At 46.8% G+C, this 19,403-nt stretch overlaps 1 protein-coding gene across 3 annotated transcripts in view; it reads left to right on the plus strand.

Moving 5' to 3' along the window:
• EPRS1 (glutamyl-prolyl-tRNA synthetase 1) overlaps positions 1–19,403 on the plus strand; it is a 488,457-nt gene that overhangs the window by 420,295 nt on the left and 48,759 nt on the right. For all 3 annotated transcript variants that reach the window (XM_069233874.1, XM_069233875.1, XM_069233876.1), the window contains 2 exons: positions 12,830–12,990; positions 13,389–13,467. In XM_069233874.1, the coding sequence (XP_069089975.1) occupies positions 12,830–12,990; positions 13,389–13,467 (240 nt within the window). The remainder of the gene's footprint in view (positions 1–12,829; positions 12,991–13,388; positions 13,468–19,403) is intronic.

Genomic DNA, 19,403 nt, shown 5'->3' on the forward strand with positions numbered 1-19,403 from the left:
AGGCCGTGCGTCAAAGTTTCGCACTCACGGTGGGCGTCGCGTCGATTTCTCCTGGAAAGTCGAGCGGCTTTGTCCTTGCGAGGTTGTGCGTCGAAGTCTCGATCGCCCCGAGGGCGTCGCGTCGATCAGCGTCGGTGTGCGGCGTTTTTCTCGCCGCGAAACAAGCTGTGCGTCGAAATTTTCGGCGCACGGAGCGTCCAAGTGAAAGGAAGAAGTCTTTTTGGTCCTGAGACTTCAAGGAACAGGAGGCAAGCTCTATCCAAGCCCTTGGAGAGCACTTTCACAGCCAGACAAGAGTTCAGCAAGGCAGCAGGGCAACAGCAAGACAGCAGTCCTTTGTAGAAAGCAGACAGGTGAGTCCTTTGAGCAGCCAGGCAGTTCTTCTTGGCAGGATGTAGTTTCTGGTTCCGGTTTCTTCTCCAGCAAGTGTCTGATGAGGTAGGGCAGAGGCCCTGTTTTATACCCAAATGTGCCTTTGAAGTGGGGGAGACTTCAAAGAGTGGCTAAGAAGTGCACCAGGTCCCCTTTCAGTTCAATCCTGTCTGCCAGGGTCCCAGTAGGGGGTGTGGCAGTCCTTTGTGTGAGGGCAGGCCCTCCACCCTCCCAGCCCAGGAAGACCCATTCAAAATGCAGATGTATGCAAGTGAGGCTGAGTACCCTGTGTTTGGGGTGTGTCTGAGTGAATGCACAAGGAGCTGTCAACTAAACCTAGCCAGACGTGGATTGTAAGGCACAGAAGGATTTAAGTGCAAAGAAATGCTCACTTTCTAAAAGTGGCATTTCTAGAATAGTAATATTAAATCCGACTTCACCAGTCAGTAGGATTTTGTATTACCATTCTGGCCATACTAAATATGACCTCCCTGCTCCTTTCAGATCAGCAGCTGCCACTTCAACAGTGTATGAGGGCAGCCCCAATGTTAGCCTATGAAGGGAGCAGGTCTCCCAGTAGTGCAAAAACGAATTTAGGAGTTTTACACTACCAGGACATATAACTACACAGGTACATGTCCTGTCTTTTACCTACACAGCACCCTGCTCTAGGGGATACCCAGGGCACACATTAAGGGTGACTTATATGCAGAAAAAGGGGAGTTCTAGGCTTGGCAAGTACTTTTAAATGCCAAGTCGAGGTGGCAGTGAAACTGCACACACAGGCCTAGCAATGGTAGGCCTGAGACAAGGAAAAGGGGCTACTTAAGTGGGTGGCACAATCCGTGCTGCAGGTCCACTAGTAGCATTTAATCTATATGCCCTAGGCACCTGGAGTGCACATGACTGGGGACTTATAAGTAGATTAAATAGTTCAATCAGGTATGATCCAAAGTTACCATGTTTACAGAGAGAGAGCATATACACTTTATCACTGGTTAGCAGTGGTAAAGTGCGCAGAGTCTAAAAACCAGCAAAAACAGTATCCAAAACGAGGAGGGAGGCAGGCAAAAAGTTAGGGGTGACTACCCTAAGGCTGTCAGGTCTAACACACTCCAAGTCCACAAGACATTAGGATCACAAGAAGTCATTGAAGAACAACAAACGTTCTTCGACTTCACCCTGTGCTTAGATGATGGGATGCGGGAGAAGCGTTGACGCGCCAGGCCTCGGTCATCAAAGCCTGCTTCTGGATCGGCTCCATGCCTCCCCAAGTTTCCCAGAGCCGGAGTTACCCCTACCCATCTCGGGAAGTTTTACGAGGCCATGTACCTTATTTTTGGGCAGACCAACCCTCCTGTGATACCCTCAAGGCCAGGAGGGTCAGAGGGTTCCCCCTCTGGTCACATACCGGCAGCTTCAGCCTTAGCTGCAGAGTGTACCCGAGAATCCATTATCAGATCCATGCAGACACCGGTTGTGCCATCGTGACCTTCCCCGGGTACCGGCAAAGGCGTCGTCTCTTTTGACATCGGTCGAGCCCGCGATCAACGTCAACCCCATTCTCATTCCAGAGACGGACAGGCATTGCTCAATGCCATTTCCATATTTGACAGGGACTGTGTTTCTCAGGTTGGATTCTGACCCTTATACTTATGAGTACGGGTACAATGAGAGTGTGTAGGGGTTGCTGGACCCTATAGAGTTCCAGCTAAATGATCCAGAAATCGACTAGGTTCAAGAATTGGGCAAAGCCAGTGGTCTGGACAGCTCTCCTGATGCTGGCATGCTTTCCTTCCCTACCATGGCCACAGAGGGAGCCTCTTTGTCCATGGTGGTAAGAAGAGCAGCTGATGTCCTGGCCCTTCTGTTGCATTCAGGACAAACCTTTGACCGAGGGGCTTCAGCCGGGGGTTTCTACAGCATAACCCCTTTTGTCCTTTAATGAAGCCCTCACTGATGTTCTGCTGGGGACATGGTGCAAATCCAGCACAGGGGCTCCTGTTATCAGGATGATTGCCTGCCGCAATAGGCCTGTGCCTAAATACCCTAAATTACTGGCTCAATGCCCTATGCATGAGACCTTTGTCATCCAGGCTTCTTCCTCTTCTGATACATTCCCATCTGTACCCCCGGATAGGGAATCAAAAAGACTGAACCTACTTGGGAAGAACTTTTTTCTTCCTCTAGTCTGACATTCTCTCCCAAGCAGTTGCAGACAGGAGAGATGCAGCCAAGTTCACAATATGTTGTGGGCTAGGCACTGGACATGCTCTTCGATGGCATCCATCTTTGGCTTCGCAGTTGCTTCTCGTCAGCCACCCTCCCCAGTCCGCTTTTCACCCCCTTTCGTGGCTACGGAAGGGGCACCCAAATGTGTCTATTTCCCTCCAGCCACTGTGTCTCGCATGCTACCTAACCTCTGCGTGGTCGCCGGATCCCCCGTGTCCGTGGATCAGGAAGCCAGCAGCCAGGATTCAGCCCAGTCCACCACTGCCCCTGCTGCATCTTCCAAACCTTTTTAGCCAATTGCTCCATCCCGGACCAGTTTGAGGCAGATTTTGCCATCACCTGCCCCACTGGGAATCCATCACGACCAACAGGTGTAGTCAGAAGTCGCTACTCCATCTTCTTCGAGTCTACGCCTCTGGTCATGCCATCATCCTACAGTCAGATGACGGTGGATCACTTGGCACTTCTCCACAAGGAAGTTTTGGCTCTCTTGCCCAAGGGAGCAACAGAGATGGTTACTGTCCCAGAATTAGGCTGTGGTTGTTATTCTCGCTACTTTCTGGTGCCCAAAATGGACAAGGACCTTCACCCTATCCTAGACCTCCAGTCCCTCAATCTATTCCTCAGAAAGAAGTTGAAAATGCTCACTCTGGTTCAGGTCCTATCTGCCATAGACTGGATGGTCATGTTGGACTTGCAGGACGCTTATACATTCCTGTCCTGCCAACCCACAGGTGTCACTTGCGGTTCATGGTAGTTCATGAGCACTTTCAGTTTACTGTGCTTCCCTTTGTCCTTAGCAGTGCCCCTCGGAAGTTCACGAAAGTGATGGCAGTGGTCACAGCTCATCAGTAAACGCTATGGGTGTCAGTCTTCCCCTACCAAGATGACTGGCTGTTGACTGTGGGCTCACCCAAGGCTGATGGAATATGCAGGCTATGCAATGGGACCTGAAGTTCCGGTGGCCGCAGCATCAGGAGATTCTCTCTAACATGCTCCAGATTTCGGAGGGAATTGTGTAAGATCTGAAGTGGTGGCTTTCGAATCTCGATTGGGTTTGAAGCAGATCACTCACCCTTTCCCAACCCGATTTGACGGTTAGTGACAGATGCAGCACTTCTGGAATGGGGCGGCTACATGAGGTTGGGGGGGGGATTGTGGGAAGAAATCAGAGGTGTCTGGTCTCTGGCAGAGTCTGGGCTCCACATCAATCTTCTGGAGCTCAGGGAGATCAGGCTTGTATTGAAGGCATTCCATCCCTCTCTCAAAGGGAAAGTGGTGCAGGTGTTCACGGACAACCCCACCACCGTGTGGTTCTGCAAAAAGCAGGGCAGGATGATGTTGTGGATCCTTGTCAGGAGGCTTCACGCTTCTGGACATGGCAGGAACGTCCGGGCATATCCCTGGTGGTTCAACGTCTGGGGGGCTCTCTGAATGCCAGAGCAGACTAATTCAGCCATCAATGCATGGTTGATCAAGAATGGCATCTCCATTCGGAGGTGGCATAAGGTTTCTTCAGTAGTGGTGAGAGCCTTGGTTTTAGATCTGTTTGCCTCCACAGAGCACGCGCAATGTCAGCTGTGGAACTCAGAAGTCCTGTATGCCTTTCCGCTAATACCCAGAGTTCTCTCGAAGATCAAGAATGACCGGGCCCAAGTAATCCTTGTTGCTGCAGACTGGGCATGAAGGGTATGGTATCTCCAGCTTCTGAGCATGGCCATCGATCCTCCACTGAGACTGCCTCTTCAAGAGGATCTTCTGCCGCAGCAGCTGGGGACAGTTCTCCACCCGAGCCCGGTCTGTCTCCACCTTATTGCAGGGAGATTGAATGGCAGCAGTTGATAGCTTTTAACCTTCTGTCTGAAGTCTGCATGTTTTCTTGGCAACCAGGCGTCCCTCCACCAAAACGGTGTACGCCTGTTGGAACAAATTTGTGGCATGGCGTTCCAACAAGTCTGTTGATCCACTTTGTGCACCTCTGTTTGAGGTTCTTTTGCTTGTCCTCTCTCTTGCCCAGCAGGGCTCTGCTTTGGTTATCTGTCTGCAATCTCTGCTTTCCTCAGACTACCAAAATTATTGTTTAAATCTCCAATTGTTGGGAGGTTTCTCCAGGGACTTACCCACGTGTTCCCACCTACCCAGTTCATAATGCCCCAGTAAGATTTGAGCTCGGTACTAACCTTATATGTGCTCCCTTTGAGCCCCTTCATAATTGTTCTCTGCGGCTTCTCACCTTAAAGACCGTGTAGGAAGTTGGCTCTGTATGTGCTATTTCAAAGTAAGGAATAGCATGCACAGAGTCCAAGGGTTCCCCTTAGAGGTAAAATAGTGGTAAAAATAGATAATACTAATGCTCTATTTTGTGGTAGTGTGGTCGAGCAGTAGGCTTATCCAAGGAGTAGTGTTAAGCATTTGTTGTACATACACATAGACAATAAATGAGGTACACACACACTCAGAGACAAATCCAGCCAATAGATTTTGTATAGAAAAATATCTTTTCTTAGTTTATTTTAAGAACCACAGGTTCAAATTTAACATGTAATATCTTGTTTGAAAGGTATTGCAGGTAAGTACATTAGGAACTTTGAATCATTTCAATTGCATGTATACTTTTCAAGTTATTCACAAATAGCTGTTTTAAAAGTGGACACTTAGTGCAATTTTCACAGATCCTGGGGGAGGTAAGTTTTTGTTAGTTTTACCAGGTAAGTAAGACACTTACAGGGTTCAGTTCTTGGTCCAAGGTAGCCCACCGTTGGGGGTTCAGAGCAACCCCAAAGTTACCACACCAGCAGCTCAGGGCCAGTCAGGTGCAGAGTTCAAAGTGGTGCCCAAAACGCATAGGCTTCAATGGAGAGAAGGGGGTGCCCCGGTTCCAGTCTGCCAGCAGGTAAGTACCCGCGTCTTCGGAGGGCAGACCAGAGGGGTTTTGTAGGGCACAAGCCCACACAGAAATTTCACCCTCAGCGGCGCGGGGGCGGCCGGGTGCAGTGTTAGAACAAGCGTCGGGTTCGCAATGGAAGTCAATGAGAGATCAAGGGATCTCTTCAGCACTGCAGGCAGGCAAGGGGGAGCTTCCTCTGGGAAACCTCCACTTGGGCAAGGGAGAGGGACTCCTGGGGTCACTTCTGCAGTGAAAGTCCGGTCCTTCAGGTCCTGGGGGCTGCGGGTGCAGGGTCTTTTCCAGGCGTCGGGACTTAGGTTTCAGAGAGTCGCGGTCAGGGGAAGCCTCGGGATTCCCTCTGCAGGTGGCGCTGTGGGGGCTCAGGGGGGACAGGTTTTGGTACTCAGTCGTAGAGTAGTCCGGGGGTCCTCCCTGAGGTGTTAGTTCTCCACCAGCCGAGTCGGGGTCGCCGGGTGCAGTGTTGCAAGTCTCACGCTTCTTGCGGGGAGATTGCAGGGTTCTTTAAAGTTGCTCCTTTGGATAAAGTTGCAGTCTTTTTGGAGCAGGTCCGCTGTCCTCTGGAGTTTCTTGTCGTCGTCGAAGCAGGGCAGTCCTCAGAGGATTCAGAGGTCGCTGGTCCCTTTGGAAGGCAACGCAGGAGCAGAGTTCTTTGGAAGGCAGGAGACAGGCCGGTGAGTTTCTGGAGCCAAGGCAGTTGTTGTCTTCTGGTCTTCCTCTGCAGGGGTTTTCAGCTAGGCAGTCCTTCTTGTTGTTGTTGCAGGAATCTGATTTCTAGGTTCAGGGAGAGCCCTTAAATACTAAATTTAAGGGCGTGTTTAGGTCTGGGGGGTTAGTAGCCAATGGCTACTAGCCCTGAGGATGGGTACACCCTCTTTGTGCCTCCTCCCAAGGGGAGGGGGTCACATCCCTAATCCTATTGGGGGAATCCTCCATCTGCAAGATGGAGGATTTCTAAAAGTTAGTCACCTCAGCTCAGGACACCTTAGGGGCTGTCCTGACTGGCCAGTGACTCCTCCTTGTTATTCTCATTATTTTCTCCGGCCTTGCCGCCAAAAGTGGGGCTGGGGCCGGAGGGGGCGGGCAACTCCACTAGCTGGAGTGTCCTGCGGTGCTGTGACAAAGGGGTGAGCCTTTGAGGCTCACCGCCAGGTGTTACAGCTCCTGCCTGGGGGAGGTGTTAGCATCTCCACCCAGTGCAGGCTTTGTTACTGGCCTCAGAGTGACAAAGGCACTCTCCCCATGGGGCCAGCAACATGTCTCTAGTGTGGCAGGCTGCTGGAACCAGTCAGCCTACACAGATAGTCGGTTAAGTTTCAGGGGGCACCTCTAAGGTGCCCTCTGTGGTGTACTTTACAATAAAATGTACACTGGCATCAGTGTGCATTTATTGTGCTGAGAAGTTTGATACCAAACTTCCCAATTTTCAGTGTAGCCATTATGGTGCTGTGGAGTTCGTGTAAAACAGACTCCCAGACCATATACTCTTATGGCTACCCTGCACTTACAATGCCTAAGGTTTTGCTTAGACACTGTAGCGGCACAGTGCTCATGCACTGGTACCCTCACCCATGGTATAGTGCACCCTGCCTTAGGGCTGTAAGGCCGGCTAGAGGGGTGTCTTACCTATACTGCATAGGCAGTGAGAGGCTGGCATGGCACCCTGAGGGGAGTGCCATGTCGACTTACTCATTTTGTTCTCACTAGCACACACAAGCTGGTAAGCAGTGTGTCTGTGCTGGGTGAGGGGTCTCTAGGGTGGCATAATACATGCTGCAGCCCTTAGAGACCTTCCCTGGCATCAGGGCCCTTGGTACCAGAGGTACCAGTTACAAGGGACTTATCTGGGTGCCAGGGTGTGCCAATTGTGGAATCAAAAGTACAGGTTAGGGAAAGAACACTGGTGCTGGGGCCTGGTTAGCAGGCCTCAGCACACTTTCAATTCAAAACATAGCATCAGCAAAGGCAAAAAGTCAGGGGGCAACCATGCCAAGGAGGCATTTCCTTACAGACAGCCTTTATTATTGCCATCACCTCTGCACGCAGAGTGAGTGAACTGCAAACTTCTTTGAAGCCATCCTTTCTCTCTGTCCATTCTGACTAAGTAGTGCTTCGTAACAGGGCCTCTTTCCTCCCCAAGGTAGTCACCCCCTTTCATGTAGGCCAATCACTTTTGCCTACTTTTTACATACCCTAGATCCTTCTCATGAAGAGGAGAGAGTCCACCGTCTGGATACAAAAAGAGCTTCGGCGTTCTACCACAGTCATACTTAAGACTTCCGGTTGGACAATCAACTCTTTGCTAGTTGTTTGGCTGCCCAGATGGGTTGTACTCTGCATCAAAATGTGCTATGCTTTGGCTTAGAAGCAACCCCCTGAGAGTTTGCATGCACACTCCACCAGTGCAACTGCTGCAACCACTGCATTAGCACGCGGAGTTCCAGACCTGGACATCTGCCTGGCAGGAACGTGGGCATCCCTGCACACATTCACCAAACACTACTGCCTAGACAGACAGGGATGGCTATTTTGGCCGATTGGTCGTACAGGACTTCCTAGTATGATCTTGGCACCTCCAGGGATGGTATTGCTTAGGTATCTATTCTAAGGTAAGGAATCTGCAGCTTGAAGTCTATCAGGTGAACAAGTTACTTGCCTTCAGTAATGATTTATGTGGTAGAGACATATTCTACCTGCAGATTCCTTACCACCTCACCCATCCTCCCCGCTCAGCAAAATAATTTCTAGGAACAGGGACTCTCATTGAGGGCCCTAGTTCTGGCGCACCAGTCTATTTTTTTCCTGGCTCAGCGCTTCTGGCGTGGAAAGTCATGAAAAGAAACTACAGTCAGCGTGTCGGGTGGCGCCTAAATACGACCGTGGCGTTATCAGTGGACCCTCTGGCCCATTACATGTGTGCATGTAGCTCCACAATGGGAACTCCGAATATGGCCATGTAAGGTAGCTAAGATCATGGAATTGTCCCCCCCCCCCCCAATCCAGATCTGGTATTGGGGAGCCAATTCCATGCATCCTGGGGGCTCCACCATGGACCCCCAGTATCTAAACCAGCTCTGAGGCTTGCACTGCAGCTACAGCTGCTGCCACCTCACACAGGGTTCTGCCCTCCTGAGGTCTGAGCAGCTCAGTACCAGGAAGGCAGAAAAAAATATTTCCTTTGGGAGGAGGGGGTAGCCTCCCAGAACCTTTGGAAATGCTTTGAAGGGCACAGATGGTGCCCTTCTTGCATAGGCCAGTCTACACCGGTTCAGGACCCCCCAGTCCCTGCTCTGATGAGAAAATGGGCAAAGGAAAGGGGAGTGACCACTACCCTGTCCATCACCACCCCAGGGGTGGTGCCCCGAGCTCCTCCAGTGTGTCCCAGACTTCAGCCATCTTGTTTTCCAAGGTTTGGGGACACACTGGAGGCCTCTGAGTAGCCAGTGCCAGCAGGTGACGTCAGAGACCCCTCCTGATATGTGCATACCTGATTAGGTAGCCAATCCCCTTCTCAGGGCTATTTAGGGTCTCTCCTGTGGATTTCTTTTCACATTCTGCTTGCAAGTTTCCATCAGGAATCCACTGCAACTACTGCTTCATCCTCTGACCTTGGTTCAACCGCAGACTGCTCCAGGAACCGCTGTAACTTCAAAACAATATCCAGAAGGACTACTTTGACTCTGCAACTTCAGCTCCAGCAAGCAACTGCAACAGTTTCCACGGTGTGCACGCTCTGGGGACTCCCTCTCTTCACCCTGCATCAGAAGGACTGAAGAAATCTCCTGTGGAGTGACGGAGTCACTTCCCTGCTCCAGCAGGCACCATCTAAGACGACGACCGGTTCTCTTGGACTCCTTGTGGCGACGAGCATGATCCTTGGAACACAGGTGGTTGACCCCTTCAACACAGACTGTCCTAAGGTCCTGCTGTCCAAATTTGGAGGAGGTAAGAGCTTGCCTTCTCCGTTTGCGACAGTACCCCTGTGCACCGCATAATCGTCACCTCCTGAGGCCTCTGTGCACTATTTGCAAGAATCCTTTGTGCACAGCCTGGCCCAGGTCCTCAGCACTATCCTGCGATGCTCAACTTGCTGTGTTTTTCTCCGGCGGCGTGGGACCTTTTTTTTGTAGTGCTGCAACAACCGCAATTTGCACCTTCTTTGTCCTCGTCCTGGGACCTCCGTGGGTGCTGCCTGTTCATCTGTGGGTTCTCTCCAGTGTTGGGAGCCTCCTATGACTCCTCAGTCCGAGTTGAGGCCCCCAGGTCCCTCCTGGGTCCAGGCAGCGCCATTTTGACGCAATCCACGATATTGCTTGAACCAAGGCTTGTTGCACGAATTCAGCGCTGCAACTCGCCTGCATCCAACATCTCCACGTGGGACATCCTTTGCATCACACAGGAACCCGCAGCCATCTTCTTTGGTGCTCTTATCTTCCAACCGGAGAATCCCGTTGTACACCATCTTCTAGGTTGGCTGGGGCTCCCGTCCTTCCTAGAATCTTCTGCGACTTCTGGACTTGGTCTCCCTCTTTACAGATCTTCTGGTCCAGGAATCCATCATTTGTTGCTTACAGACTTGCTTGGTTCTTTCAATAACTCTAATCACGACTTGTAGTGTGTCCTAAGGAAACTTGCAATACTTTACTCCTGGGCTCTGGGGTGGGCTATTTTACTCACCTTGTGGTTTTCCTACTCTCCCAGCGGTTCTCTACACACTACACTTGTCTAGGGGGACATTCATGATTTGCGTTCCACTTTCTTACTGCATGGTTTGTGTTGCCCCTAGACCTATTTCTTCCTATTGCATTCTATGGTATTTTCTATTGTTTGCACTATCCTATGACTAATTACTTACCTAATCTTGGTGTCAAGTTTATATATTGTGTACAATACTTATCTCCAGAAGGAGTATTGCCTCTAAGATATTTTTGGCCTTGTGTCACTTAAATAAACTACCTTTTATTTTTGGTAACACTAAGTATTATCTTTACTTGTGTATAAGTACTGTGCAACTGTAGTGGTATTGCAGGAGCTTTGCATGTCTCCTAGTTCAGCATAAGCTGCTCTGCTACAGCTACCTCTATCAGCCTAAGCTGCTAGAACACTACTACATTTCACTGATAAGGGATAACTGGACCTGGTATAAGGTGTATGTACCCAAGGTACCCACTACAAACCAGGCCAGCCTCCTACAATGTATCACCTTTCAAACCCAGAACTTACCAAAATGTGATATAATCCACAATGCCCCTAGTTATAGCACTTTGCCAGTTTAGTTTCAATACTAATTTTGCCATCGTTTTTATGCTTCACTTTGAATTGTGATGAAAGTCTGTGCTCAGCAGTTCCCCGACTTGTCTAGGTCCAGTTGTCTGGTTAAGCTGTACTTTTTAGGGTCAAGTGCTCTGGCCCCTGGTGTAATCTCTGTTTGGTTTGTGGCCTCGCCTTTTAAAATTCGCTTGATTTCATTAGTGAAAGGCATGCATAGGTCATGCCTTTTCATGTGTGTTGCCCTCCTTGAGAGCACTGGTAAACTACTGAAAACATACGAGGCTCCATGTATTCCACATGGCTTCTGGACTACTTTTTCTTTCCTAGGCAACGCAATGTCGCTGGGCAGTAGTCGAGCGCTTTGCATGACATCGACCTTGTTACATGGATAATTGCACTTTTGCTGATAGTTTCACTGCAAGCTAACTTCTGTTTCCTTTTGTGTGCCTCCTTCACGCTCATGGCAGCTGTTGGCTCACTTATTTGAAACTGTATTACTTTTTATTTTCAGTTTGTGGCAAGAAAAGTCCAGTTAGGAGTTTACGATGCTAATAACTCTAACTCAAGCAAATGCGAGACCCATTGCGTTGTAAATGCTTGTTCGGCCTAGTTTTTATTGTTGATGGCACCCGCTGTAAGCCTCAGACCGTGTCAGGGCAGTCATGTTCACAGTTGCTGGGGCTGCCCTGGGAGAATCAAGGCACACTATTTTATAGTAGCACTTACGGTTGCAGCGCCCTTCCACAGCAGAGGTTGCCACTCTTGTGTCCAAAACAGACAATAAACATTGGAAAATATAACATACATAGGTTTTCCCACTGCCTCAGTAAACATTTTGAAATGTTCTATTGCTCGATGAGCACATGCAATTCTAAGTATTTCTCCAGCTAGCACTTTGCAGTTTTCTGTAATAGCCATGTAGCACACTTTGTGATTTTCTAAATGACACAATTTACCTTACCTTTTCCTTAATTTTGCGGTATTTTTATTGCAAACCTGCCCAGTTCCAGCAGTGTACATTGTCTGGCAATTCCATAACACCTAGTAGGCCAACATTTTAGTCCAGTAATTACATAGTTAAACTCTTAATCTTCATAGTTTCCTAGTACAGTTTTGCGATTGGCTCTATCAAGCTGTTTTCCATTAAGCTCCTAGTGCACGCATCTCATCAACTCTAGGATGCCCCAGTAGGCATGTTGCTGGCTAGTTGGGTCGTGATTCCATTGAATTAAATTATTTTACTGTGGTCAGCTTTTTTGTGGTGTTAAAATCGTTTCATTTGAACAATGATCTGCTAGGAAATGAGAAGGCTTTAATGCTGGTATGACTAGGCAGTTTGGTGGGTCTACTGTCAGGAGAGAGAAGGTTGGAGATATTCTACTTATCACCAGCTACTTGGTCCCTCCTTTTAACTCTAGTGGAGACTTATTCAGGAATTTTGAATGACGCTTCATTAAAGAGAGAGGAAACAGCCATAATACCATAAGTGTTCATAAGTAGCAGACAGAGGGAGAACAATCAGGAAAGACTTCCCATTCATCCATTAATAGAAAAAAAATTCTTCCGTTGCAGTAGAAAAATACAGGTTCAGGTCATCTAGTGAGCAGCAATTTAATGACCTATGAGCAACATCTTTACTGTGATGGGTACCACTTCTGTACATGCATACATGTATATAATCTATGGACATACAAAAATATAGCTACATTTAAATATAGATATAAACATAAATGTACCACAGTGGTACCAAGATAGTATTTGAGAGCTATCTGTCTGCTTTTCTCCAACTCAACTGTTGGTGCATCAGGAAATGGTGGTGGTTAGGAAGGTATCTTCGTTCCTCATAGCACTACCTGTTTATTATTTTTTGAGAAGCTTATCTAAAGATTGTAATCTAAAGTGCTTTTAATATTGTTAAACAGACTTATAGTGAAAAATACACAGGATGCTTTGGATTGTACAATTTTGATTAACCTCTGTTATTTCTCTCCGGCGTTACTTGCTTAATAATAATAATGCAAGTTTGTTATATTAACTACCTTCTTGTAGGGTGTTCCTATCCGGCTTGAAGTGGGTCCACGAGATATGAAAAACTCCCAGTTTGTTGCTGTGAAGCGAGACACGGGAGAAAAGCTGACCATTTCTGAGAAGGAAGCAGAGAGTAAACTGAAAGACCTTTTGGAGGCTATACATTATAACCTTTACAACAGGTAAAGTTGCACCAAAATTCCTTAATTTCTGATTGTAGTAACCTATTTGACTTCTCTTTTTGGGGGGATATGTATCTGAGAATTTCCCAGCTCTTCAGGGATTTTTTCGTGAAAATAAGCAGAATTATTAATCTGCAAATACCAAAAGAAGTATACACAAATCAGCAGCACTTTAGAAAAGATAAAGTTGTAGTGGGAATTGTTGTTGCTTTTTAGCAAAGTAAACCAAAATGTTAACCTTTTTTGTTATCATTTCATATACGCCTTGAGTGTCTTATGAGCACGTTTGGACATTTAAATGTATAGAACTGAACAAGATTATTAGGTCCAGTTATAAATAAAAGCACATGCTTTTTAATTTTAAGATCTTTTGTTGTTTTATATTTTTTTTCTACTAGGGCTTCAGATGACTTGAAAAGTCACATGACCGTAGCAAACACAATGGAAGAATTTCAGAAGGAACTTGATTCAGGAAAGGTACTATATGTTGTCTTAATTTCTCATAGATATCAGTTTCTTCTGTTGATTTTAAATTAACACTATTCAGCACATTCAGTCTTCCAACTTTATATAACTATGTTGACCAATTTGAAAAGGTTAGCATATAAATATTCTACACAGCTGCGTTGAATCTGAAGTGCTGGTTTGAGGCACAGGTATGATGCCAATGCAGAGTGTTGTGTTGTCTGATCTATGAAAGGATTACTTTTGCAGGATGAGCATTTCAGGTTGAAGAGAGAGCCTGGGCTCTAATTCACTCGTTATGGAATCTCATGCTCCATAGGTGGTTGACAGTGCTAGAACTCAGTGATCTGGGTGAAGACTACCAAGTGAGAAGAGCTGACATGTGATGTTTAGAAGACGTAAAGAATGATTTGTGACTTGTTCACATGATCTTGAGGATGCACCACTTCTGAATTGGCACCCAGGGAAAGGATCAGAGTTATGAGATTTTAGATCATCTGTTTAGTCAGAGTTAGGTAGGCAGTTGCATTCTGAATGTGTTTGTTTTGGAATGGAGTACCCAAGGAGGACAAGTTAAAAAGCATTGCAATGTTCAAGGTGAACTAAAATAAGAAATTGAGTGACTGACCTGCAGTAGTGGCCAGGAACACAAGACAACCTTCCTAACAATACAACAGCCGCTGGTAAATTTAATGTGCACGGTGTAGTGGGATCTGGGAGTAGAAAATAACTCAAAAGATTTCAGACCGTAACTGCAGGGGCAGATGAAGGACCTAATTCCTTACACCTCCCAGCCAGAGCAGGATCTGCTGCAAAAGATGAGTATTTCTGTCCTATTGTTATTAACGCCTAAAGTTTTGGCATTCACCCTTGTGGCAACATCTGATAACATCAGTTCTTTGTGTTCCATGCTCTTTGATACAGATGACGCTCTCTACTCCCAACATTTTGTATGTGGGTTCGTTTTTTGTTTTTATTTCTCAACAGTGCGCTGCAGAAATGTCTCCCACAAATCAGTCTTCATTCCATGACACATTATTTATTGGGTATTGAGCGTGAGACAACTGGGTCCTGATACTTAGACCAAGAAACAAAATCTGCATGCCAATAAGAAATAAAGTAAAAACCCAACTTAACCCCTTCGCTGCCAGGCCTTTTCCCCCTCCTGTGCCAGGCCTTTTTTTGCCTATTTGGGGCAGTTCGCGCTTAGGCCCTCATAACTTTTTGTCCACATAAGCTAACCAAGCCAAATTTGCGTCCTTTTTTTCCAACATCCTAGGGATTCTAAAGGTACCCAGACTTTGTGGGTTCCCCTGAAGGAGGCCAAGAAATTGGCCAAAATACAGTGAAAATTTCGTTTTTTTCAAAAAAATTGGAAAAAGGGGCTGCAGAAGAAGGCTTGTGGTTTTTCCCCTGAAAATGGCATCAACAAAGGGTTTGCGGTGCTAAACTCAGCAGCTTCCCAGCTTTCAGGAACAGGCAGACTTGAATCAGAAAACCCAATTTTTCAACACAATTTTGGCATTTTACTGGGGCATACCCCATTTGTGCAATTTTTTGTGCTTTCAGCCTCCTTCCAGTCAGTGACAGGAATGGTCATGAAACCAATGCTGGATCCCAGAAACCTAAACATTTCTAAAAAGTAGACAAAATTCTGAATTCAGCAAGGGGTCATTTGTGTAGATCCTACAAGGGTTTCCTACAGAAAATAACAGCTGAAAAAGAAAAATATTGAAATTGAGGTGAAAAAAACATCAATTTTTCTCTACTTTTTACTCTGTAACTTTTCCCTGCAATGTCAGATTATCGAAAGCAATGTACTGTTACGTCTGCTGGACTCCTCTGGTTGCGGGGATATATAGGGTTTGTAGGTTCATCAAGAACCCGAGGAACCCAGAGCCAATAAATGAGCTGCACCCTGCAGTGCGTTTTCATTCTATACCGGGTATACAGTAATTCATTTGCTGAAATATAAGGAGTAAAAAATAGCTATCAAGAAAACCTTTGCATTTCCAAAAAGGGCACAAGATAAGGTGTTGAGGAGCAGTGGTTATTTGCACATCTCTGAATTCCGGGGTGACCATAGTAGCACGTGAATTACAGGGAATTTCTCAAATAGATGTCTTTTTTACACACACCCCTATATTTGGAAGGAATAAATGTAGAGAAAGACAAGGGGCAATAACACTTGTTTTGCTATTCTATGTTCCCCCAAGTCTCCCGATAAAAATGATACCTCACTTGTGTGGGTAGGCCTAGCGCCCGCAACAGGATATGCCCCAAAACACAACGTGGACATATCACAGAAAACAGAGCTGTTTTTAGCAAAGTGACTACCTGTAGATTTTGGCCTCTAGCTCAGCCGCCACCTAGGGAAACCTACCAAACCTATGCATTTCTGAAAACTAGAGACCTAGGGGAATCCAAGGAGGGGTGACTTGTGTGGCTCGGACCAGGTTCTGTTACCCAGAATCCTTTGCAAACCTCAAAATTTGGCTAAAAAAACACATGTTCCTCACATTTCTGTGGCAGAAAGTTCTGGAATCTGAGAGGAGCCACAAATTTCCTTCCACCCAGCGTTCCCCCACGTCTCCCGATAAAAATGATACCTCACTTGCGTGGGTAGGCCTAGCGCCCGCGACAGGAAACGCCCCAAAGCGCAACGTGGACACAACCAAAATTTTGGAAGAAAACAGTGCCTACCTGTGGATTTTGGCCTGTAGCTCAGCCGGCACCTAGGGAAACCTACCAAACCTGTGCATTTCTGAAAACTAGAGACCTAGGGGAATCCAAGGAGGGGTGACTTGCGGGGCTCGGACCAGGTTCTGTTACCCAGAATCCTTTGCAAACCTCAAAATTTGGCCAAAAAAACACTTTTTCCTCTCATTTCTGTGGCAGAAAGTTCTGGAATCTGAGAGGAGCCAGAAATTTCCTTCCACCCAGCATTCCCCCAAGTCTCCCGATAAAAATGATACCTCACTTGTGTGGGTGGGCCAGGTGCCTGCAACAGAATAAGGCCCAAAACCTGAAGAGATAGAAGGGATAGGTATTTTTGCAATATATCATTTTGATGTGTGCACATACGTCCGTGATGTGCCAAACACTAAAATAGTGAAAAGAAACACACTTAGGTTATGTGAAGAAGACCCCTCACCCACCAACCAAGTTGGTGGCATGCTTCATCATCGGGGTCCCACCCGAGGCACCTAGCGTGTCACAGGTGTGCTGCGACGCCTGATTACAGCGGAGCAGGTTTTGTCATTTTTTACAACACATACTGGTTGGATTTTGCACGAGGGTGAGTGATGGTTCAGTGGATCAAATTTTATTAACAAGAGATTTCACAAAAATGAAATGCACTGCTAATAACTGAAAGGCAAAAAAGTGAACCAATGACTCACAGCTCGTGAGCTGTAAAGCCGCGACAAGGCACCAACCGCTTTACAGTCCATTCACACACCTTTAATACATGACACGCACAAGACCATTCACACCGCCAGCCACGGGCCCAGCACATTACAACACTCACATCGACAGACCGCGCCACTCAAGGGCCCATCACTTACATACGCCACATGCCTGATACAAGAATCACACCAGCTGATGGGAGTGTGGACTGCCGTTTGGCTGGCACCGCCAGCCAAGCGCCACCCCACGCACACCGCCAGCCAAGCGCCACCCCACGCACACCGCCAGCCAAGCGCCACCCCACGCACACCGCCAGCCAAGCGCCACCCCACGCACACCGCAATCACTTTTTTTTATTTATAAACAACAAATAAACTACTAATTATAAAATAGGCACAAAACTACAAACACAAAACCTCAAACTAAATACACGACAGATGCCAACCGTGAAACATATGAAAATATAAAACAGACAGCTTACGCTCACGGTATTTCCCAAAAGTTTTTCCTTGTGTGGTAACTTCTAAAACAGCTGGGCACACACACAGCCCAGGCTTTGAAGGGCATTCGGGGCAGTACATCCGGCTCTCCCTCCGGATTGATCTCCGGGCACATACTCTACATTTCTTTGTGGGCATGTCTTTTTTGGGAGTGGGAGGAATGTGATCTGGAAAGTGCCGATCTTTCAATCTAGCCACATCCTCCACCACTTCTACTCTAGGAACTCTTGCCGGTTCCACCACAATAAGGCTTTCTATCACCAACTCCTGAAATTTAACAAAAGTCATCCTTGACTCAGGTGAACAATCCTTGTATACAATAAAGGCATTAAAAGTTGCCAAATGAAATAAATGTAGGGCCAACTTTTTATACCACACATACGACTTACGAAGAGCAGTGTAAGGTTCCAACCTCTGATCTACTCTATCAACACCACCCATGTGCCTATTGTAGTCCAAAATGCACGCAGGTTTGCGCACTTCCGCAACCTGACCCCAAACAGCCACAGGGGAAGTACTCTCATCATGGATGGTCGATAGCATGTACACATCCCTCCTGTCTGAAAATTTCATAGCTAACAGCTCATTATTCCGCAAGGCACTGCACTGTCCCCTCTCAAGTTTTTTTACAGACAAGCTCCCTTGGATAGCCTTTGCGGTTAGAACGGATTGTGCCACAAGCAACAGTGTCCCCCCTAAACAACTCCTTGAACAACTGCACTCCAGTGTAGAAATTATCTACGTACAAATGGTGACCTTTGTTAAACAGCCGTCTAGCAAGTTCCCACACAATTTTTTCGCTAACTCCAAAAGTGGCCGGACAACCAGGAGGGTCAATACTGGAATCCCTACCAGTGTAGACCCGGAAATTATAAACATATCCTGTACTGCTTTCTGACAGCAGATACAATTTAATCCCATACCGTGCCCTCTTACTAGGGATGTACTGCTTAAAAACTAAACGCCCCTTGAAAAGGACCAAAGACTCGTCCACACTTATCTCTTTGCCTGGAACATAGACCTCTGAAAACCGATCCACAAAATGATCAAGGACAGGCCTAATCTTAAAAAGGCGGTCACAATCAGGGTGATCTCGTGGCAAGGCTAAAGCATTGTCTACAAAATGCAGCATACGAAGAAGAAGCAAATACCGATTACGTGTCATAGTTGCAGGAAATATAGCAGTTGCCATCAAGGGACTAGTAGACCAATAAGAAGCCAGTGACGGCTTCCTGATCAACCCCATCAAAAAAGACAAACCTAAAAACCTTTTCATCTCTTCCAGATATGTGGGAACCCAATGAGTAGCTCTAGACTGAGGCTTAAGTCTGGCAGCGTTGTCCCGCAAATATTGCTCTGCATACACATTTGTCTGCTCCACAATCTCTTCCAAAAATACATCGTCCATAAACAAGTGAAAGAAATGGACAGGCAGAAAGTTTTCCGTATTAACTCTACACCCTGGGAGACTAGTAAATGCAGGTAACTGTGGCTGCTCCATGTTTGGGGCAATCCAGGTGTCTGGTCTTCTAATGGGAAACCCTTCAGCCCCAGGCTGCTGCACTCTTGGCACATCAATGTCCTCCTCTAACTCAGGCCCTTCATCTGCACTGAGAGTAGCTTCCTCATCAGAAGAATACTCTTGGACAGAAAACTCACTTCCAGAATCTCCTGCTTCCTCCTCTGCCTCAGATGCAGAGTAGGTGTCGTAATCATGGTCTGAAGACGACTCAAAGAGCATGCGAACAACCTGCTGAGCGGTCACTTTGCGGCTAGCTATGATCTTAACAACAAATGGATTGCCAACAACAACTAGCACTAAAATAAGTAATAAACAAAGTGTAGCTTTATCACAAAGAGTTATGTACTACAAAAAACTATACCACTCAGTTGCCTGAAATAGCTACTCACCAAGCAACTACTCTGCACAGACACAGCAATCACCAATGATATCCCACTAAAAAGAAAAAAGAAAAAAGCAAATTAGACATATGACAACACAAACATCACTGTGCTCAAATCTAAGGACAATGTCAAACA

Source organism: Pleurodeles waltl, chromosome 5 (genome assembly GCF_031143425.1).
Source record: "Pleurodeles waltl isolate 20211129_DDA chromosome 5, aPleWal1.hap1.20221129, whole genome shotgun sequence".
NCBI classification, from domain to species: domain Eukaryota; kingdom Metazoa; phylum Chordata; class Amphibia; order Caudata; family Salamandridae; genus Pleurodeles; species Pleurodeles waltl.